This window comes from Heliconius melpomene, chromosome 2, assembly GCF_056956725.1.
Source record: "Heliconius melpomene rosina isolate 202511_hmr_F chromosome 2, ASM5695672v1, whole genome shotgun sequence".
In the NCBI taxonomy this organism is placed as follows: domain Eukaryota; kingdom Metazoa; phylum Arthropoda; class Insecta; order Lepidoptera; family Nymphalidae; genus Heliconius; species Heliconius melpomene.
In genome coordinates this window covers 9,499,811-9,522,607 of record NC_140390.1, presented here as the reverse complement: position 1 = coordinate 9,522,607, position 22,797 = coordinate 9,499,811, and the positions used below count along the sequence as shown (strand labels likewise).

General features: G+C 32.7%; 1 protein-coding gene across 1 annotated transcript; it reads left to right on the top strand.

Annotated features, from left to right (window-relative positions):
- Window positions 1-1,231: 1,231 nt before the first annotated feature.
- On the top strand, window positions 1,232-22,267 carry LOC146540818 (nose resistant to fluoxetine protein 6-like). The gene is made up of 12 exons (XM_085202051.1): window positions 1,232-1,607; window positions 5,758-5,894; window positions 10,436-10,745; window positions 11,047-11,158; window positions 11,603-11,690; window positions 12,070-12,245; window positions 12,893-13,078; window positions 16,772-16,951; window positions 17,439-17,589; window positions 18,029-18,206; window positions 20,500-20,642; window positions 21,131-22,267. The coding sequence occupies exons 1-12, from the start codon at window positions 1,544-1,546 to the stop codon at window positions 21,236-21,238; spliced, it is 1,833 nt and encodes a 610-aa protein (XP_085058177.1). The 5' UTR covers window positions 1,232-1,543; the 3' UTR covers window positions 21,239-22,267.
- Window positions 22,268-22,797: the final 530 nt, after the last annotated feature.

Below are 22,797 nucleotides of genomic sequence, written 5' to 3'. Positions count from 1 at the left end.
GAACAATCTATCAGTAATAATAGAACATGCTTTGATTCCTTTTTTTTCAATCATGTTCGAGAAAACGCAAGCATTCATACAATTATAATTACTTACTCGTTATATGTATAGATATATTTCTTATATCTCTATATGAAACCACACACCGCCACCATGTTGAGTAGCGGAACTCAACGCCGCGCTTTGTCTTGTTACATTGTAGCTGTATTCTGACTGCCGTGACTCAATAAGCTGAAGTTGAAATTGTGAAATCTATTAAAGGATTTTTTTTTCTATGCAGCTGTTGAGCTCTAAGTATATAAATTATAATAATGACACATAAAAATTGTTATCAATATTTAAATAATTATCAATATATTTAATTTTACAGAATACCTTTTATATTCTGTATATAATATAGTAGGAAAAAAAAACCTAGTGTGTAAACACTCCGTTTTCCACGTGTCGTACTTACTATTTTAATATGTTTCAACAAATACGATTCTACACCGACAAACAATATTCCTAAACTATCTGAAATATAATCCGATACGAAAGAAAAAAGATACTTTCTAGAAGACATAATTTTCTTAGAAAACAGAAACTTACTTTTGAAACTTGGACGGGTTCAAATCCCGCTACAATAAGATTTTATTTTGTCCTAAATGTGATATGTAATAACACATTAAAAATGTAAAAAATAAGAAAAAAAGACGTCCCAGAAAAACAAAAAAATTGAAGTCGGCCGCCTTGACTTTATTGAACAACGAACTTTGAGTTCTCATTGATATAAGCAACAAGAAAAAATCCTATCTCAGGGACATGGTGGTTTTAGTGACGAAACCTTACTTACAAAGTATTTAAAATGTATAAAAAAAATGGAGAAAATAAGAATCAGTGGCCTATATGAGGGGCACGAGCGTGCCATTGTATCGCGAAAGTCTGTGGGTTCGATTACTTTTCGAGAAAACGAAATATATGTTATTTTCATTTTCTTACTCGGTAAGTTTCGCCATTCATCGCGCAATGACTCAAGAATTTGGGAAGAGTTAGAAACAGTAGTATCTAAATAAGTAACGCAGTGTCTTGACACTACCTAGTGTAGGATTCTTCTGGCCAGGATTCTTCTGCCTACCCTGCTATGCGCAGTACACAGCGAGAAGCTTAAAAAAAAAGGAAAACTATATGTTTTGTGTACTCATATAAAACACACGCAGTCCAACGCGGGCAGCAGCGACCACCGCGCCTCGCCTCTACAGCCTACTACCAGATATACATATATATATAGAAGCAACTTCTTCTTACGGCTATTTGCTCAAAGCTGTTTACGGAATAGAGTCGATTCTACGGAAAAATTATAATTACGTAGAAAATAATCAAACAACAATTACGGAAAATTATATTATATATATATATATATAGTTTAAACAAATTTGATAATTGAACTGTATACGTGATTCTTATATTGGAATTAAAATATAATTTAAGAATTATTATTAATCAATTTAATATTTTCCTTATAATTATATAATTTTATTTTTTTTCATAATAAAAGTTTGCCGTGATGATTATAAGAGTGTTGAGTGTTTTGTGCCTGCTGTCAGCGGCGTGTGCTTTAGAGCTTACAGGTATGTATGAGTATTTTACAAGTTATTCCATAATTTTAAATCCAGATTTAAGCATTTAAATTTTAAATTAACGGAAATTTTGAGAGTGCGGGGTGGGAATGTTTTCTTGGGGAGTGTAGTGTAGTATTAAGACAGGATTTCCAGAAATTCATACGACAACACGAAAAAACAAGGATCTACTCGCTGTTTTTCTATAAACTTATATTTTTATTTTATGATTATTTCTGGAAATAAATCAGTTTTACTTTCGAAATATTTTTATGTATTGTTAATTTATATTTACGTTACATTTAAACTGATTAAATGTTTTATAAATATTTTTTAAAATCTAAGTATCATATTCAATGTCTGATGTATCACTTACTTTACGAGGCTGATTAATTATTTAAACAAATGGCCAGAGAGGAAAAACAAAGTGAGGCAATAGAGAGAGGAATATAGAGAGATTTACTTCCAAAACAATCACTAAATAAAATTAATTTAATTATAAAAAATACAATTATCTCGATCATGTGGAAAGCAAGGCCAAACTGGCCTTGGAGAAGCTGTGTGTCATCGACGAGATAGCATTTCACGTCAAAAGACCGTTTGGACCTATATAGGGTTTGTTCGATTTCATATGAAGTGCTGTTCTCATCTCTGGGTGTGGCACCCCAATATCAGCTTAAGCCATTAGATCGCATATAATGTGGAGCCGATTGAATTACCCAAGAAACCAGGCATCCAAGAATTTGTAAAAGATTCTCTTCGCTGTGTGTTGTCTACCGCATTTAACATGGGAAATGTTCTGGAAAACTGTTTGAGTTGTTAGCTGTTCTGAAATTTCCAATCGCACAGTACGTCAAAAGCTCAAGTATCATCATTACCATCAGGATACATACTCTCATCCACTACTGAGCAGTTTTGTAGTAACTTCCTTCCACTCACCACCCAAATGTGTAATGGCCTACCAGCCAGCTGTATATGACATGGGTTCCCTCAAAAAGCGCGTATATCTCCACCTCAAAGGCCGGCAACGTCTTTGGGCGGCTGGGCGGCGGTGATCACTTACCATCGGGTGACCCAAACGCTCTTTTCCAAAAAAATATACAATTATGAATATTTTTATCGCTCTTTCGATAAATTCTTCTAAAACTTAAGTTTTTATTAAATAAGTTCGTGTTATTTAATAATTACGTGTGTTCTGTGAAGGTCACTTCTATTTCTCAATGTTGAGAATATACTAACATAAATAATAAGAATATAATAACTATTAGTTATTTAATATCTTTGACGTGCCTCATTTATTGATACTATATTGAAAATATACAATAATATAATTATACACCGAAAGGGTATCGTGGCGTAACGGCACAGTGCCCGAACGTAAACACGACGGATGTGGGTTCGATTTCCACTCGAGGGAATGAAGTAATTTAATGTCCTCGTTCTGATAACAAGATGAAGCGCGATGTTGAGTTCCATCACTCAACTCACAAAATCTTAAAAATTAGGCGGAAATAAGGAATGGACCAGATATAAGAGTATAACGAATATATATTTCACTAAAATGAAAACCTTGGAGACCAAAAGGAACTAATGACACTGTGGTTTTTTCCACTTTCCGTTCTGAAATACTTGGAAGTTAAAGTAAAATATATTTAAAAAATTAGTTAAATCACGCACGTAGCGAGCAGGCAGAGGGAACCTAAAACCTAATGTTGAGAGACTCCGTTCTTATTGACATACTTCCGTTCCCCTATTTTCCGACGAATATTGGAGGCATTAATAATTTCAGTCTGCCGAATGGAAAATGCGGGAAAACACTTGTTACATTGAAATTATATCAACGAAACGATTATATTTATTTGGTTTAGATGACTTAACTGAAGCCAGTTATGGCGCAGCATTCAAATTTTCATACGTTTTCTAAAAATATATTTCTATCTTTAGTATGTAAAATATTTTAAAAATATTAAAAAAAAGAGAAGATGTTATGTTTTTTCTTTCCTAAGGTTTTGACGTCAATGACATTTATATAATTATTATGACACAAACTTAATATCTTTCAATATTTTAAACTGGTTGTGACGGCGACGGTCTTATTATTTATAATTTATACCTAATTATTATTTATTAGACCTTGAATATTAGATCCTACCAAAAACATAAATGTGAAATGAGAGCCAACTCCAATATTTATTAATGCGGTGCTCTCGACTTCTAAAGAATTGAATTCTCCAATGTACAGCCATATTCTGTTCACACTCATTTACACACCTGTATTCCATAAATATAGAAGGCTGAGATTTAAAGTAATTTTAATTTATATTTTGTTAGTAGGCTGAGGGAACCCAGTGTTAAGACACTCCCTTCTACTAGATTTAACTAAATCAATATACTGATTGATCAATATCAAATTATCAGAAAAAAAAATCTCGAAAATGCAAATTAATTTTAAGAAACAAAAAAATTCAATGATAAATCAAAGGTAAGTAAACAAGGTAATAGGTAAAAAAATATATATATGTTGAACGATGTTTACAATTTACACATTTACCAATTAATTAAATATTATCAAATAGTTCCTTATTTAAGAAGATAAGGCCACTCGTGGCGTAGGTGCACAAACGCAACTGGTCGTGGGTTCGATCCCCTCTCGAGGAAATGAAATATTTATTTCCATTTCTTCGCTTTGGGGTCGAGGCAAAGCGCGGCGTTGAGGTCCGTCACCCATCACGCTATGCCTCCAGAATATTTCCAGAATTAGGCGGAAAGTGGTAAGCGGGATGTCTTAGCACTAGGTTCCCTTTTTCTACTCTGCTGTGTGCGGACAACGTGCAGCTAAATGTCTCTGAATATAAAAATCTCAATTGCTTGCAATTTTAAAATCTCTATTTTCTATAAACTCTATGTAATCTTAAAAATAACCAGTGTTATTGAAAATGTAATTATTTATAATATGAATCATAATTATGTATTGCATAATTTCCTTTCTTATGATTATTATGTTTATCTCGGTATTTACTATTTTTAACCGACATCAAAAAAAAGAAACTTAACATTTTCTATGTACGTGATAACAGACAAGACTTAAGCATAATTTGGATTTAGATTTTTTTGTTTTTTTTTTAATTATCGCGAAAACTAAAAGTCATATGGAGATGATCCTTAAAAACTGTTAAAATTGCCATTAGATTCTTGCACCATGTTTCGTTAACTCCTGAAATCAATTTCAAATTTTAAAAAATGTAATTTTAACACACCTTACGTACTGTTTATGTTATAGAAGTTTACCCCAAGACAGTTGAAAAAATCATAACAATTTTGTAGCTATTAATTTAATATACGGTAATCGTTAAGTATGCTTAATAGACACTTCTCGTTCAGTCTATAATAATATACTTATATTATAAAGTTTGAGGTCAGTCGTGGCGCAGGGGCGCAAATACAAATGTAAACGCAGTAGGTTGTGGGTTCAATTGCCACTCGAGAAAATTAAATATTTCATATTTTCATTACTTTTCTATGAAAAAACGAAGCAAAGCATTCATACATACTTCGGCGAATAGTGAGGTACGGAAGTGCCTTAGTCGGAACGGAGTGTCTTAACACTAAATTCCCAGGTTCCCTCCACTCACTATTCTATGTGTGCGGGATACAGCGTGAAGTTTAAAAAATGTACAAGTTAAGTCATATACAGCTTTCAGTTATTCCCATATGAGCACGCAGGCGAAGCCGCGGCTAGGTGACACTAACTACATATATAAAGGTCAATGGATCCTTTCACAATAAGTTTTTGCGATCAAATAATTAATCTACGTGGTTATAAACAAGTTGATATCGTAAACATTTAGCAAATTGATAGACATGGAAATTTACCTTACGTACAGATTGACGGACGGGTGTAGTTTTTTATATAATTATATAATTATTATTTTCATTAATTATATTATGAGATTATACGTTTAACATGAAAATTTTAGTTTTACTAAATAAATTAGCTGTATTCCTAGTTTGATACTGTAAAAGTTATTTTAATTTTTTCGCTCGTGGTAGCAATTTTTTTTAATAATTATTAAAAAATAAACTATTAATATTAAACTATAATTTCTTAATTTGTTCATTATAATTTAACAACATAAATACATCCATATTGTTCCCTCATCAGATGAGCAATACTACACAATGCCACAACTCTTCGAGCTCGACGACTTCGACGAGTGCATGGCGCTCCGGGGCGCGTTCTGTCTGGGCTCCTTCCATCTACAGGCCGCCGAAAATAAGCAGCTTATGAATATGATACAGGTATGATTTTTTTTCTAGATTTACGCTGTATCCTGCACGCAGCAGGGTAGGCACAGGGAACCTAAATATAAGACACTCCGTTCGCCAATTGATCCTCCTTATAAAATTTGATGGAATGTGGGGAACGGAGTGTCTTAACGCTTGGTTCCCTTTGCCCACTATCATCCAAGTATCCTATGTGTAGGATAAAGCAAGTACCTAAATGTTTCCAAAAAGCTATTTCAGTACAAATATTTTAAATTTTAATTATTGTAGACTCTAAAAGTAAATCTGTGTCAATGTTGTATATTAAGCTTAAAATGGTTTTATAGTTTTAGGAACCAATTATTTCAGTTAGTCGGATTCATTTTAGTCGCTATACGATAATTTTATTCTTTGGTTAGTGAATAATACTTTCATTTATATTTTTAATAAAAAGGAAAAACAATCCCGCATTAATCATAATTGAATAAAAAGGAAAAAAATCCTGCACCTGTTTTTCCTTTCCAGTTTACAGCTTTACATAAGAACAATTAATATATATTTATATACTTTATGACAATAAAACAACAATTATACATTTCATTCTATAAATACCCTCAAATGAAAGTGTGTGTCGAAGACATATCTTTTAAAGCCTATTATATAAGGATAATTTTTCAATACAACACAAGGTTACTAAAAAGTTTCACAAATGAATGGTTCATATAAAAAAACCCAGCTTATATTAAAAGAAATTGAAATTGCATACGTCGTCGGTGAGCTCTTGACCTTCTGTCAGTACCAAGTTGTCTACAGAGGTTACAGAGCACGTGGATTCTACTTAATTAGCATACATCTATATAAAAAAATCGGGGCAAGGCAAGCTAACCTTGTGATTAGAATTTGGCGTTGTCAGAATTAATTACATAACAGACACTAAATATTACATAGATATGGCATCTCCCATATTTCTAGAGCTTTTTTTATGTATACGATTTTTCCCTAGCGGGGTAGCCAGACAGAAGGCAAACACTACGACTACTGCTTACTTCTTTCGCCTCGCTAATGACGTCCACTTCTTCTTACTGGCCCTGAAGAAGTTCCTTCCCTAAAGGTCTCTTGCTTTTAACGTGATCTTTCTCCAGTATCATGGCGATATTGTGTTGTTAAAGATAAACCGAGATTGATCCTTCTTTGAATTGGTTGAGCTAGTCCTCTACTCGTCTCTCTGTTCTAACTCTTGCTTCATAAATCATCTTATCACATAAAAAATCATCTTATAAGGAAGAGTAAGTAGTATTTCACGAGTTTATTATAAAAAAAAATAGTAAATCTCGGTAACTACTACACTCAAAATTCGGCGGAAAGTAGAAAACGGAAGTATCTCAATCGCAACAGAGTGTCTTTACACTAGGTTCCTAAGTTCCCTCAACCTACCCTGCTATTTGAGCGATATAGAGTATAGCCTAAACAACTGCTAGAGTACCTATAACTTTCATCAAAATCGCTATAAAAATTATTTTTTAAACAGTTTTAGTTAAGAATTTTTCAATCAATTTGAAATTGATTAACAAAAAAAACTATCAACGTAAACAGACACGTGGACTTTATAATATTCCTTTGTAATAAGTGATGTGTATAATATTCATTAAAATATAAATTATAAATCATATTATAATAATCTTTGACATGTTGAAATTGTATTTTTAACAGGAAATTTCAAATAATGATCGAGCAAATAATTACTAGACCATTCGCGGCGCATGGCAAGCGTGACAGGTTGTGGTTTCAAAGAACATAGAGTTTTAACACTCTTGTGTCCGTTTCCTCTGTTTACAAAACGTTGTTATGGAGTTCCGTAACTGTCAAATGTAAATAAAAAAAATCTAATATCCATGAGAAATACGGATATTCTAAAATAAATTCATATCCGTATTCTTCTAATCTATACTAATATAATAAAGCGGAAGAGTTTGTTTGTTTGTTTGTTTGTTTGAACGCTAAGATCTCTGGATCTACTGGCCCGATTTTCATTGTTTTTGTTTTGTATGAAAGCTGCATTCTTCAGAAGTGCTATAGGCTATATAACATTACATTACACATATATACTAATATATTTTAAAGTACATTCTAATTTGACATGCAATTTATTCTGCTATACTAATATAATAAAGCGGAAGAGTTTGTTTGTTTGTTTGTTTGTTTGAACGCTAAGATCTCTGGATCTACTGGCCCGATTTTCATTGTTTTTGTTTTGTATGAAAGCTGCATTCTTCAGAAGTGCTATAGGCTATATAACATTACATTACACATATATACTAATATATTTTAAAGTACATTCTAATTTGACATGCAATTTATTCTGCCATGTTAATAACAACCGTCGCGTCGCTACGCAACCGTTACCGCGACATTTTGATATTCATCCTTATGAAAATAAATATAATAGTCACTCTTAACATTTTATCTAGACTGAAATTATAGTTTACTGTAGAATATTCTAATAAATAATTAAGGAGATGTCACTGATTCAAAATGACCTAACCTTCGGGCGGCATAGTATGAGTATGACCGACGCGAACGGGCAGATGACGTTGACGGTTTTATAAATTTTCATACATTTTCGAACTATTGTAAATGTTTATGTAATTATTTGCTGTTTATAATTAATTTAAGTTACACTTTGATTCTCTTCTTATTTTATATGATATTGCCCGCTAAAATTATCCTACTTAATAGAGAGAAATATTTAGTTATTTCGTAGAGTCGATATCTATGTACGCACGCACGGAAAACTTTAGGTACTTTTTCTAATATTAAGAATACCTATCCTTTAGTTACTTTTAATCCTTTTGTTGGTTCATTTCAATAACTCAGAATAACTCAGATATTTTTTTCTAATAATGTGTATTTACTTATTATTCTTTTTGATTATTTAAGCTTATATTTTCTTACTAATTCTATTGAAAATTTAAAATAATTTCATGAATATATTTAATAAATATTCTTATAGTTGAAGCAGGCGTAGCCGCGTCCGGGTCCACTAGTATATAATAAATGTCTAGATTCAAAATGTCACGTCTGGAACATCTCTGGTTTACCAAAACAAATCTATACTAATATAATAAAGCGGAAGAGTTTGTTTGTTTGTTTGTTTGTTTGTTTGTTTGAACGCTAAGATCTCTGGATCTACTGGATCGATTTACTGTGTTTTTGTTTTGTATGAAAGCTGCATTCTTCAGAAGTGCTATAGGCTATATAATATTACATTACACATATATACTAATAAATTAAAATACTTTCTAATTTGACATGCAATTTATTCTGCCATGTTAATAACAACCGTCGTCGCTACGCGACCGCGTTCGTTACCGCGTCATTTTGATATTCATCCTTATGAAAATAAATATAATAGTCACTTTTAGCATTTCATCTAGATTGAAATTATATTTCTATAGAAATTATATTCTTATATTTCAAGCAGGCGTAGCCGCGTCCGGGTCCGCTAGTATAATATACTAAGCTTTAAAACCATTTAGAGCTAATTTGCAAGTGAAATATTTTTTAAAGTTTATTTTAAATTCATTGCATTTTTACATATTAATTGTTTATCTTAGAAGGACTACTGCCGTAAGCGACATAGTCACAAGCTAGAAACTAACAGGATACTAGTTATTCAAATTATGTTATAAAAATGGCTTTTTATATATAATGTTCATATTATATGCAAAAATTGTCAATTTTATATGTAAATGATAAAAATGTAGATAATAAAAAATTAAACATTAATTTTTGTACAAGTAAAAATCTCAAAATAAAAATAAATATTAATCAAATTATAACGCTTTAATTACGAATACGTTTAAGAAAAATTTTAATGTATACAACAAAAAAAACTGTCGAATAATCAAAAAAATATTAATTATACATGTTACTCTGACGTTATCGATGCAACTTTTTTGTAATTACAAGTCTCACGAGTGGAAATTTTATTTTATAATATTGTTATGTTTTTATAAGGTATACCTACAATGTTTACTAGCGGAGGTAAAGAAAGTTAGTTCTTTTATAAATAGTTATTTATAATTATTTATTAAAATATACATATATTTAGCTCTCTTATATTTAAGCTGCAGTTTATATTTGTATTAAGTGATTTTAAAAGAAGAATCAGAGTAATTTTTTTTTAAATTTAGTTTCTTATTAGAAATCAATAAAAAAAATCATAATTTGTCTACACCGGACTTTGCATCCTCGTTATTTTTACTAGACAATATGAACAATATTGTATTTTTCCTTTATGTAATAAAGAAACCAGTGGCCGTGACACAGGGGGTTGTGGGTTCGATCCCCACTCGGGAAATTAAATACTTTTTTAAATTTATATTTACGTTTCTTCACTCTGGTGTGGTGGCAAAACGCGGCGTTGAGTTTCGCCACTTAACACGCAATGCGTCCAGAAATCGGCGGAAAGTGGGAAAAGGATTCTCTCTGCCTACCCTGCTGTGTGGATACAGCGTGAAGCTGATTAGCTCAGCTTAGACCTTGCGAACTATAATTAACAATCTTTATTTTCCTAGGAGTACTCCGAAACCCAATACAAGTTCAACTACACCTTACTACATCGAGGCTACTGTCTGAACAGCACCTGTTCCCACATCCCACCAGGGTCTATGCCAGAAATCTTCGAGGAATGCTTGAAAAACCACATAAGGACCAAATATGGATTGGAAGCGAAACTCATGAAATTGGACTACTGCACCACTGAGCCTGAAAGACCTATGAATGTTGATACTTTTGATATAGTATTCGCGGCTATCACTCTCATTTTAATTTGTGCCAATATGGCAGGAACAGCTTATGATTTGTTCAGAAACCCTGATGTTAAACGTATGTTATTTGTATATTTATTCTGAACGTTAACGTGAAGGTATTCGTTTTCCTTGCTTCCTCGCTTCCTTGCTTTGGCCTGCTTTGGCAAGACACATTGCCTCTGCCTACCCTATGTATAGGTTCCCTCTGCCTACCTTGCTATATGCGGGATAAAATATTTTCATATAAAAATTGATGCCATTCTTTGTAATATTTTTAAAGTAATCTTTTGGGATTAATATTATTCACTATTTTAGATTTCAAATTTTTAGTTATCATTTCTATATTAAATAGAGAACTTACTTACTAATTTTTACAGCTAACCGCTATTTAATGACGTGGTCTCTGAGGGTGAACTTAGGCCGACTCGTCGCTATCCACGACAAGGAAGATGCCAACCTTGCGGCGCTTAACCCCGTACACGGATTAAAGTAAGTTGATTCTTAGTAGATTTAGTTTACTGCTATTTTCAAATATTTTTTTATGAAACTCTTAAGCTTTACTTTACACAAACATTAGGTATTAACGTATTGTTAACTTTTATCATTTAATAAAGAAAGGACGCTATTTACTGAATTATTTTATATGTAGACCGTATACTGCTTTCAAGTGAAAATATTAAATATTCTATTTTATACTCGAGAGTGGGAATCGAACCCACACGCTGTTGCGATGACAGTCGCAAACTTGTGCCCCTGCGCCTTTACTGGCCTCAAGTGGGGAACGGTGGGTGTTCTAATGGGAACAGAGTGTCTTAACACTGGTTTCCCACATTTCCTCTATCACTGCTATGTGAAGGATATATAGCGTGAAGCTTAAAACCTTTACTATAATAGTTCAAAAAATAAATGAATGCAACATTCGTGTTGTTACAGAGCAATGTTGCTGATGATGGTGGTGATGGCGCATTCGATCCTCGTACATCACATGACGTATTTGCATAATCCGAAATTCTTTGAAGATGTAAGATAATCAGAATAGTTTTGTTTTCAATTTATTTATATATTTTCTATTTTTTACATTTACACTGCATCCCGCATATAACAGAGTAGATAGAGAAAATCCAGAGTTAAGACACTCCGTTTCTCACGTACCGCTCATTTTTGAGATTACGTGTTGAGTGGCGGAAGTCAACCCCGCGCTTTGTCTTCTTACAATAACCAGGAAATGAAAATAATCCAAACACTCATTGTACAATATCTCGACAATGGTGTGTCATACCAAGTATAGCAAATATAAGCCTGAATATGGAAAAAGGAGTGGCTCAGCACTAGTTTCTCACGCTCCCGCTGTCTACCCTATACTAAATGCTTACCTAAATATTGCATATATATTCATCCAGGCCATAGTGAAGCCGCACATGACAATCTTACACAACGGTACCACATCGGTCCAGATCTTCATCATTCTCTCCAGCTTCCTGCTTGCGTACAACGTAATACTGACATTAGAGAAACAACCCAAGAGAAAAATTACTTTTACGTTCTGGTGGAAGATGGTGATGCATAGGTTTATAAGGTAAGTGATATTTAGTGTTATACCTGTTCATAACTAGGGTAAGTATTTATATAAACCACTCTCAAATCTGAGATCGAGCTTGATATGCTGTTTTCGAAAATGGCATCTCAAGATTGCTGTCAAAATCAACTCAGAGTTGAAAGCGGTTTATAAATACGTGTCTTAGTTTAATTATTACTAACTTAATTTAATTGATTTAACAATCATTCTTTTTCCCAATATACCTACAAATCTCGATGTCGTGGCCCAGTTGATAGTTAACTTAAAGGACGTAATAGCGTCTTTAGTTAACTAAATTAACAAAAAGCAAGGTCCTTTCTGAGAGGCTAGTGTGAAGACACTCTGCCCCCCCCCCCCCCCACGGGGGGCCAGAGTGGTCAGAGTGTCCCCAATTTTCAAGAGTCCAACATTGTGCAGAGGCGGAACCCAACACCGGGCTTTTTCTGTAAAAACGAGAAAATGAAAATAGTTTAAATATAATTATTTCCCCAAGTGGCCAACCAACCCATAATCATTACATTTACACGTCGCGTCGTTCCACAACAAGTATTTTTCAATTCTTTTCTGAGATTAACACGTTCAACCAAACAAACACTCCAGCTTTACAACATTAGTATGTCATATAAATCAAATAAACCCATTTACAGGATAACCCCTCTCAACATTTACGTAGTGGGGATGACAGCGTCCTGGTGGCGCAGTTCCAGCTCAGGACCCTTATGGCCAACGCTGGTTGAGGAGGAGAGTGCGAGGTGCCGCCGCAAGTGGTGGACCCACGCGCTATACTTGAATAATGTTATTGAGGGTGATGACAGGTGTCAGGTGCAGAGCTGGTGAGTATCTGGTTTTGGAGATCTTTATTCTTGTATAGCACTAGGAATCTAATCGCGGCTTCGCCCGCTTAAGAATACAGTGCGGTTGATGAGTTGTGGCCTTGAAGTTAGCTGATGGCTCCGCAAATTTGATTTTAGAAATTTTCTCACCTTTATTATTTTCTTCCTGAGAGAGAGATGCGCAATGTGAAACAGTTAAGAAAGATTAACTTCATGCTCCCTCCACTCCTTTAAAACAAGGTGCGCTTACGCAAGGTGAACTTTTTCGCTTTTATGAGCGAATATATTTGTAGGGGACGCTAAAAATACTTGAAAGTTTAAAATATAAATATTCATTGCTTACTAACTTTGTAAGTAGCAACGGCATACATTTTATTTTAATTGTATTGATAAGTTTGAGCATTCATAACTCAGACTCAGACTAGAAGACAATCTATATAACACAATATAACAGAAGACAGACAGACTGATATTTTCCATTAATTCCATTTATATTTACACCTTAAATATGAGGTGGTGGAAGTAGTGAGAATCTATTTTTAACATATCTTAATAAAACGTACATTTATAATCGTCACATTTAAAATAATATTCAATAATATTATATTTATTAAATAATAATCTAAATTAATTCAATACGATAGAACCACGATCACCTTTATAAATGTCATCTTTTACATATTTAGATATCTCATTGTGAGTCAGACCGAGAGATACTTCCTTCACTTACTTTCCATTAAAAAAGTTAAGATGTAAATCTTATATTTATTTGAAAGAAAAAAAAAAAAACAACAAAATCAACGTTAAACCAGAATAATACTGAAACTATAAAAGAAAAAAGAAAATTTAAGTAAGAACAACAAAACACAAATAAAAAATTAAACAGTATTTCAATAAAAGTAACGATGACACCCTACTGTGATTGCTACATAGGTAAAAAGAAATGTCGTAAATATGTAATAGTAAGTAGTATATAATATCAACAATATCCAAAGAATTGCATTACAAATTATTATAAGGTAAGGTAAGGTATGTAGAACACATACAAAATACACGCCCATTTCTGTATTTTTTAAGAAACTCTTTTCCTCAAAACCAAAAAACACTCAAAAGAACGTTAGAGAATGAACTTCACATACCGACATAAGAGAAACGAATTTAAAAATACAATATGTGTTAAATAGTAGGAGTTGCCGACTTTGTTACGTGCGTGAACTTTATGACGTAAATCGTTATTATTATTTAATTTCCTCGAGTGGACATCGAATCCACAACCTGTCTTGCTTACAGTCAGTACACACGCACGTGTCCCTGTGCCTGGCGCCATGACTGGCCTCAACAATCAACAAAACCTTACCCTAATAACTTCTTAGTAAACAACTAGCCTTCCAGAAGTCTTCTAGAAGAACAGCTTCTGACCAGAGCATGGCTACGAGACGTATAGGATTATTATAAGAAATTATTTGAAACATATACTAAGTGACATATCGAACTCACTCCTCCCATTTTCTTCACCACTTCACCAGTTCCTCAGATCAGTGCGTTCAAACAAACAAACTTTTGGACTGTAGTACAGATTAAAATACATACTTACATAACTTACTTATAAATATTACACAGCGGACGTGTAGTAAGGTCACAAATATTTTGGACATAAAATATATTAGATAACACATATGAAATTCGAGGACACTCCGTCCAATACTTACGAGTGTAAATTGAATGAATTTCCACTATAAATTACATAGATTATTAGTAATTAAAGTAAATATTAAAATAAATTAAATAGTTGGGTTTGTGGCCGCGGTGGCGCAGGAGCACAAACGTGCAACTGTACACGCGTCGGTTGTGGATTCGATTCGGGAAAATGAAATTTGTACTAGTTTGATTTACTACTGTGCCCTAAGTATCCGTCAGAAAGTGGGGAGAAGAAGTGGCATGGAAAATAGAGTGTTTACACTAGGTTCTCAGGTATCCACTTTTGTGCTAATGTCGCTATGTAACTTTATTAACATAATAAGAAAAAGATATCGTAAGTAGAGTTTTTTCGATAACTTACTCAGTATGTATGTAGCTTTTCAAACTCTTGTAGGAAAACGCGGCGTTAAGTTCCCTTTCACATTATAAATTGTCCCTAATTAATGTAGAAAAAGAGCCAAACGTTTAAAAACCTTTAATAACCTTTAATAAAATTTAAAAAAAAAAAATTACCTTTAATAAACAAATCCTCCATCTCTAAGGAAAACCTCAATAAAAAATCCTAGTATTGTAATATAAAATGCATACCAGTATTTCTAGATTCAACCACAACTTGGGGATCTTAGAATTTTATTTTCTCAATAATCTGATTTAACGATGGAAAGACAGTCATATTATAAATATTCATTTATGCAAACTAACTAGATGCATTACGATCAAATATAAAAATCGGTCAAGCGCAAGTGGAACTCGCCCTACGTTTGGGTTCCGTAGCAATTTGCTTCATTATATATATTTATATATATTCTTTATTGCACATGTAAGAACATAGTAAGAAAACAGTTAAAAAAAGATATCTAAGTTAGTTATAGTTTTTTCTGTAACATAAATAAAAACTTTCATTTTTGAGTTAGGCGATAGATTTTTTTCTTTTCTTAGTAGGTCTACGTCTACCTTATAGTCGGCGAATAAATGTGTCAAACTTATGACACTCAACCGGTGTTCTCAACTCATGCGTATGAAACAAACATATATAAACTTGTCCTCACTTCGTGCCAAACGATCTTAAGTTGGTAAATGGCCGTGGCAGACGGACAAATAGCTTATTATTTAAATTATACATATATACACAATTTTTCCTATTTGATCATGCGGGCAAAGCCGCAGATAAAACCTAGTTACTAAAATAAAGATTTCCCGAAATAGTATCTAAATGAACGTGAACTCGTGAATAGCATTCTGATAGCGAGGTCAAGACTTATTTCTTGAAATAAAATAAAATAAAATAAAGTAATAGTAAAATTATTTTCTTGATTCTAGGGAAACAGAGTCATGTATTTTGTTGAATTAGAAATATGACAATATTATGTGAGCACAATGAGAGGATTTCTCGTAATTGCAATGGAATGGAATAAAATGGAATTTTTCATATTACGTTTCTGTTTTAGTTCATCCAGGCGTATGCATTTATTTTATATAAAAAATGTAAATAAAATTTATTTTTTTTATTTTTTTCTTCCTTTGTTTTTATTACAAGTTCTTACTTCTGTTTCCTGTCAATATCACGCACTCATTCTGTTTGAAAGGTACCTACTACAAATATAAGTTTGTACCATTTTTTTCTATTAAATATTTATAAATTCCCATTTTAAGGATTTTTTCCCTTCTTTAATTCTGTCGTCCAAGGTTCCATACAATATCTCTCCAGAAGGGGAATAATCCGGACAAACGGAAAGAAAATTCGATAAAAAAATTAAATATGTTTGCGTGTGTTTTAGTATAGTATATATATATAGATATATAGATGACTTTTCAATTGAATATGGCCTTCATATTAACATTTTTTTTTTTTTGATTTATTGAGGTAAACTAACAATATCACAATAACATAATTTATATATAATATAATTTATACATATAATAATTGTGAAATCAACATCGTTTACCCTAGATAAAATAAATAAGTTTTAAAACATTTTTACATATGCTATCTAGGTTCCTGGCAACAGACATGCAGCTCTACGTACTGGCGTCTATCCTGGTAGTGTTTCTCGTGAAACGACCGAAGTTCGCCCTCAAGTTTCTCTCCGTTCTGTTCGTTCTCTCTGTCGCAGCTAACTTCTGCATTTCCTATTTCTTCAACATGTACACTATTATATTTATTACTGACCCAGAGTGAGTGCAATCTTTTATTTATTTTTGTATATTTTCTTATAGATTCACGCTGCATCCCGCATTCTGCAGGGTAGCCAGAGGAATCCTAGTGTTAATACACTCCGTTGGTGAAAAACAAACCTATATCTGTTGCGAGTATACATCAAATGCAAAATATTAAATAGTAAATGTGACGCTGCGCGACGACAACCCCATTTAACCCCATTATTTTATAATCATTTGTATATTAATCACGTTATAGATAAAAAATATATTATACAGTGAAAATGATAACGAGGCCGTCGCCGTTTAAATATATACGCAACGATTGTTGGTTCGATTCCCACTTGAACGTAGCAAACAAAGTGTCTTGACACTAAGTTCCCTACGCTAACCTGCTATAAACCACCTTGCATACATCGTGAAGCTAAAAAAACACATACGTACACACTCCTAATTAAAAATCTTTTCATACAAAATATATCAATTTTGAACATTCTTAAACCAGAACAATCCGCAACCAGTTCATCGGCGTGCAGTCGTTCCAGTGGTTGTACGCGACCGCGTGGTTCAGTCTACCCTCCACTATCATAGGACTGATCCTCGCCTTCGCGTACCATCAGATGAAAACCAGCAACTATAAATTACATCAGAATAAGGTTAGAATAGATTACTTTTTATCTGCAGCATGTAACCTGAGTCTGAGTAACGAGAGAACCTACTGTTAAGAGACTCTTCCCACGCACTATCTAATTTGTTGAGGGGTGACACTCGACGCCGCAATGCTTTGAATTGTTAAAAATCGAAGAAATTAAATAAAAATACATTCCACGAACAGAAATTGCACCCACAAATTTTGACGCTGTACAGCCTTATCATCATTTGAAATATAAGAAACAAATTAATCTATTTTTTTACTCAGAGTATTGCATTTTTATATTTTTTCTCAGGTTTTATGCGTTGTTTGAGTTAATAATAGATTTTTCCGTTTTATCATCCTCATCCTCATCAAAGAGCGAGCGAAATTTCGTACCCTGCTATAATCAGAATACAACGTGAAGCACAAACCACTAATTAATCATTATATTCTTTCATCAGCTATTCCTGGCATTCTACGCGGTGTCCGTGCCCAGTGCATTCGCGTGGATCTTGTTAGGTTACGTGGCGCGCACGTGGGAGTCCCCGGTGGCGCGCGCCGCTTACTCCGCGATGGAGAGGCCAGGGTTCGACCTGATCGTCGTTGTGGTGCTGCTGGGCTTCTTCTTTAATATTGACAGTAAGTGGTTAGATATCTTGAGTGGTGAACGCGCCGCTTTGTCTTGTTACCAGCGCTCCGTCCCTTGCGCCACGACTGGCCTCATAACTATATTGTATTTCAAATGACCTATTGACTTAAATAATTTCATAATTAATTATACATTTAAAGGTCATGTTACATAATATTTATGTTTTACAAAAAATATTGTTTATAATTAATTCACATAACAAACAAGTTATGCCAAAAATTTAATATTTTTTTATTTAATATTGCTCCGCAAAAAAACTTTACGACTATTAAATTATACGATTTTAATTAATATAGTTTACAATGAAGGGTTTAATAGATCATTATAAGTGTTACATTTGTATGAAATAAACGTGTAAAAAAATATTATATACATATAATTATAAATTACTAGCGGACGCGCGCAGCTTCGCTTGCTTATTTAGAGGTGAATTCTTATAAAGCACTAAACATGTCTTCAATGAAATATTTTTAAGAGTCTAAATTTCCAATTTTATAATAATCGGTTTCGATTTGAATATTTCCATACAAACTTTCAACCCCTTATTTGCACCCTTAGGGAAAGAATTCTAGAAAACGATGAAACACGTATTCAATTAAATACTTTTAAAATCTACACTTTAAATTTTATAAAAATCGGTGCCGTTTTAATTTTTTTCCCATACAAGCTTTCAACCCCTATTTCATCCCTTTAGGGTTAAAATTTATTTCTTTTTCTTTCTTCTTTAGAATGATCTAGAACAAAAAACTAGTTCACCACTTACGGTATTAGAAGCAACAACCTCCACAAAAGGCCTCAGACTCATACGTATACCTAATTAATAAACTAATAATATAATATAATATATTACATAAAATAATCTCTAGGCCAAGATCAAATAAACAAGGCCTTTTTAGTTAAAATGGTAATTCGCGATTATTCAACTAAATTCGACTAATATCGATTATGTAAAGGTCACTTGAATATTACAGTACGATCTCGGAGTTGTGGCCCCCCCCAAAAAATTGGGTGTCTGTGCAGATTTAAATTTACGATACGACAGATACGATTTATTAAATTACTTATTATTTTAGAATAGAAAGTGTGACTATAAACACAACAGGTTGTGGATTCGATTCCCACTGAAGGAAAACAATTAATATTTTCATTTTCTTCGCTCCGGTCGTAGTGGTGGAAAATGGGGTACGGAGTGTCTCCCTCTGCTTACCCTGCTGTGTCCGGGAGTATTGAAGAGTAACTTCCAAGAAACCATTGTAACCTAACCGCACTGGACGAAAAGAAAAACAAGTAAATAAAACCTACCTACTAAAAAAGAAGGTCGTAGGTAGGCTTAGTAGGTGATTTTTTTCCTTAATAAATTAAATATTAAAATTTTTGTCTATGACTAAAAGTAATATAATTAAGTTTAACGGACGTGTACTTTGATTACGACTGGTATGTTATAAATTAGTTTTTATTACATGATTTAAGGCGAAATAAAAATGGTCTAATGTGAGCCGTGCCCGCCTACCGATGGTTTCGTACCAATTTCATGAATATTGCCGCCAACTTCTGGAGGCAACACTTGTTGAGAGGCGGAACTCAACGCCGAGCTGTCCCTGCTTGCTTGAAAATTTAATCCCTAGATTGAAAATCTTTCCCTCCACTATCCTCTGCTAAAATGAAGATAATGCATATACGCTCGCATCTTTTGATTGCGTTGACTTATAAGAAGCTTATTTTTTTCTGTGCTCTGTGGAACGGTAGATCGATTTGGATATTTGATATTAATTTCAACTCTATCCCATCCGTTTTTTGTTTTAAGATACGGAACCCTAAAAGTGTGATATATGTATGCATATTTAAAATTATGTTAAATTACATATATTAGAAATATAATAAAGATAATATAATTGTGTGTAAATTCTTACTGCCCCTCAAGTCACATCGTTAAAATATGATAAATAATAATAAGTTCATTCATAATGAATGCATACAGAATCGATATGAAAATCACTTCCATTTCCAATTTTAATTTATTTTTTCATTTATAAAAAAAAATTACACTTTTAGCATGTATTACCAAAATATTACTTATTTTGGGGCCAAAACATTTAAAATAAAAGCTACATAAACAGTGCAGTGTTGGGCTCCACCATCTAATATCCAATATTTTTATCGCGGCACTGCACTTGTGTCTGTAAATATGGAATTCTATTAAAGGTTGAAGAGTGCACCACCCTACATGATGTAGTAGATTTATATTAAAATTGTTTATATATTAAAAAGCACAATTTTTTCCAGATATGTTCCGTAGCCTGGTGGCATGGAGCGCCTGGAGGGTCCCCAGTCGCATGTCGCTGTCCATTCTACTCATACACTGGGGTTACAACCTGACCATGCTGGCCCTCAATACTACGCCTGTTAGAGTTTCTATTTATAATATTGTAAGTTACCTTCAATATTGACTTGATAATATTTTTATTAAATTTACTATACGCCTCTCCTCGCACTCTGCAATGCAAAACAAAAAACAACCAAGTCTCTAGCGGGAATAAAAGCAGTATTACTATTATTTTATATATAAGTATAGAGATATTTGCGTGACAGCGTTACTCATTATATTGTTATTTGTTTATAATATTTTTTATTAACATTATTACAACTTCCTTTTATGCGATGTTGCTCACTTTTTAGCTAAAGCGTTTAGCCAAACCAATTACTTAAATATTAATGAAGTACCAATTTCAATACGGTCTACGAGCCGTGGCCTGGTTGAAGTTAGCTGTATATGACTGCGCAGATTTGATTTTCTGGTCTTTTTTTTAGATATTTTGATTATTTTGTTCCTGAGTAAACGCTCAAAAGTTCATAAAGCCTAATTTCGTGGCGTTATTCTGTAATATCCTTATTAATTTTTTTTTTTTTTTTTCAGGGCGGGCATTGGCTGGCCGTTTTATTTATGACGTACCTGACAGCTCTCCCGCTACATCTGATGGTAGAGGCGCCTATGCAAAAGTTCTTAGAAGCCATTTTCAACTAAATACTTCTTATACAAGCAATTATACATCCGTGGATGCGAAAAATAGACTGAAACGACTCAAGCGGGAAACGAACTTGTTACCAATCGTTTATACATTACACCTACCCTAGGTATTAAATTATTACTTTACGAAATAACGATTTATATTTACGGTCTGTTAAATATTTAACGAAGCATATGCTTTTATTTGTAAAAGTGTTAAACATGTTCTGTAAATATACAAATATCTACATCTAATTTTATAAATTGGACTGGCGAATGTAAAATAATTAATTTTATTACCACATGCATAATAATATCATTTTATTTAATAAAAAGTTAAGTAATAATGGATATTTATAGTGCAGCTATAAATGACACGTTTATGAATGTAAACTTCGTCTCATGTTATATTTTATACTCCTGTCACCACAAAAACCACAACTATTTATTTAAATTCTAGTTGCGAATATGATGGAATTATATCGATATTTACGACGATTGTTTCAAAACTTATCCACTCCAGTAAAAAAATCTTGTCAAAAATCAAATGTCAGACTGATAGAATAAAAATCTTTTATTCAAAAATTATTATTCATCGAAAGCTTCAAACTATTGTGCCTAATGTTGAGGCATCGTTTGATTCATAAGCATTGTAGAAATCTGTCTGATATTATATTGACAGTAGCATATTCAAATTTTATATTAAATATTTTTTTTACTAAATTTCTTAAGTAATTTTTGTATAAGAAATACGCATTAAGATCTGTCGGTTTTGGAATATTCAATAGGCTCCTGCTAGACTTTTATTTAAGTTAAAAATACCTCAAATTACATAAATATATAATAAAACTTTATTATTTGTTTTAAATATAATACATATAATAAAATTTTATCTATAACGCATATTAGAATTTAGTTATTAATGTAAGCTTTTTTATTTTTCGTAATATTATATATATTTTTTGTTTACTCTGTAATATTATTATTTAGTTGAATACAATTGGACTAAGTTTTTGTTTCAAATTTGTGTATGCAATGTAATTATTAATAGTTTTTCTACATGTTATAATCTGTGATATTACTTTTATTTGTAAGAGGACTTAATAGGTAATAAAAAAATTTAAAACGACATTTGCTGTATATTTCGAAGACCTACACACTAGTCCTACTTATTAAACGGTTTTACTACACTTAGATCAGGATAATAGGAGATAGATTACATTATTATACCTATCTAATTAGAACTCTTAACGCATATTATATTATGAAGCTACCGTGGCGCGACTGTAAGCGCGGCAGGTTGTGGGTTCAATCCCCAGTGGAGGAAATATTTAATATTTTAATTTGTTCGCTCTGGTAACGAGGCAAATCGAGGCATTGAATTGGCGTTAGCGTCCAGAATTCGACAGAAAGGAACTAAATAGGAATGGAGTGTCTTAGCACAATGTTCCCAAGTTTCCTCTGCTTGGATGAGTAATAAAAAACAGATAAAATCAATTTTATTTATTATAAATTACATTTAGTTATAATTGTTAAAATTAGCAGGATTGCTATGTACAGTATAGCGTGAAAATATA

What these genes read in the sequence shown, in the direction of transcription:
- LOC146540818 (XM_085202051.1), top strand. Translation starts at nt 1,544, where the DNA reads ATGATTATAAGAGTGTTGAGTGTTTTGTGCCTGCTGTCAGCGGCGTGT. An exon ending in AGCTTATGAATATGATACAG is followed by an intron (nt 5,895 to 10,435) that starts GTATGATTTTTT and finishes TTATTTTCCTAG; the next exon opens with GAGTACTCCGAAACCCAATA. An exon ending in CTTCTTCTTTAATATTGACA is followed by an intron (nt 18,207 to 20,499) that starts GTAAGTGGTTAG and finishes AATTTTTTCCAG; the next exon opens with ATATGTTCCGTAGCCTGGTG.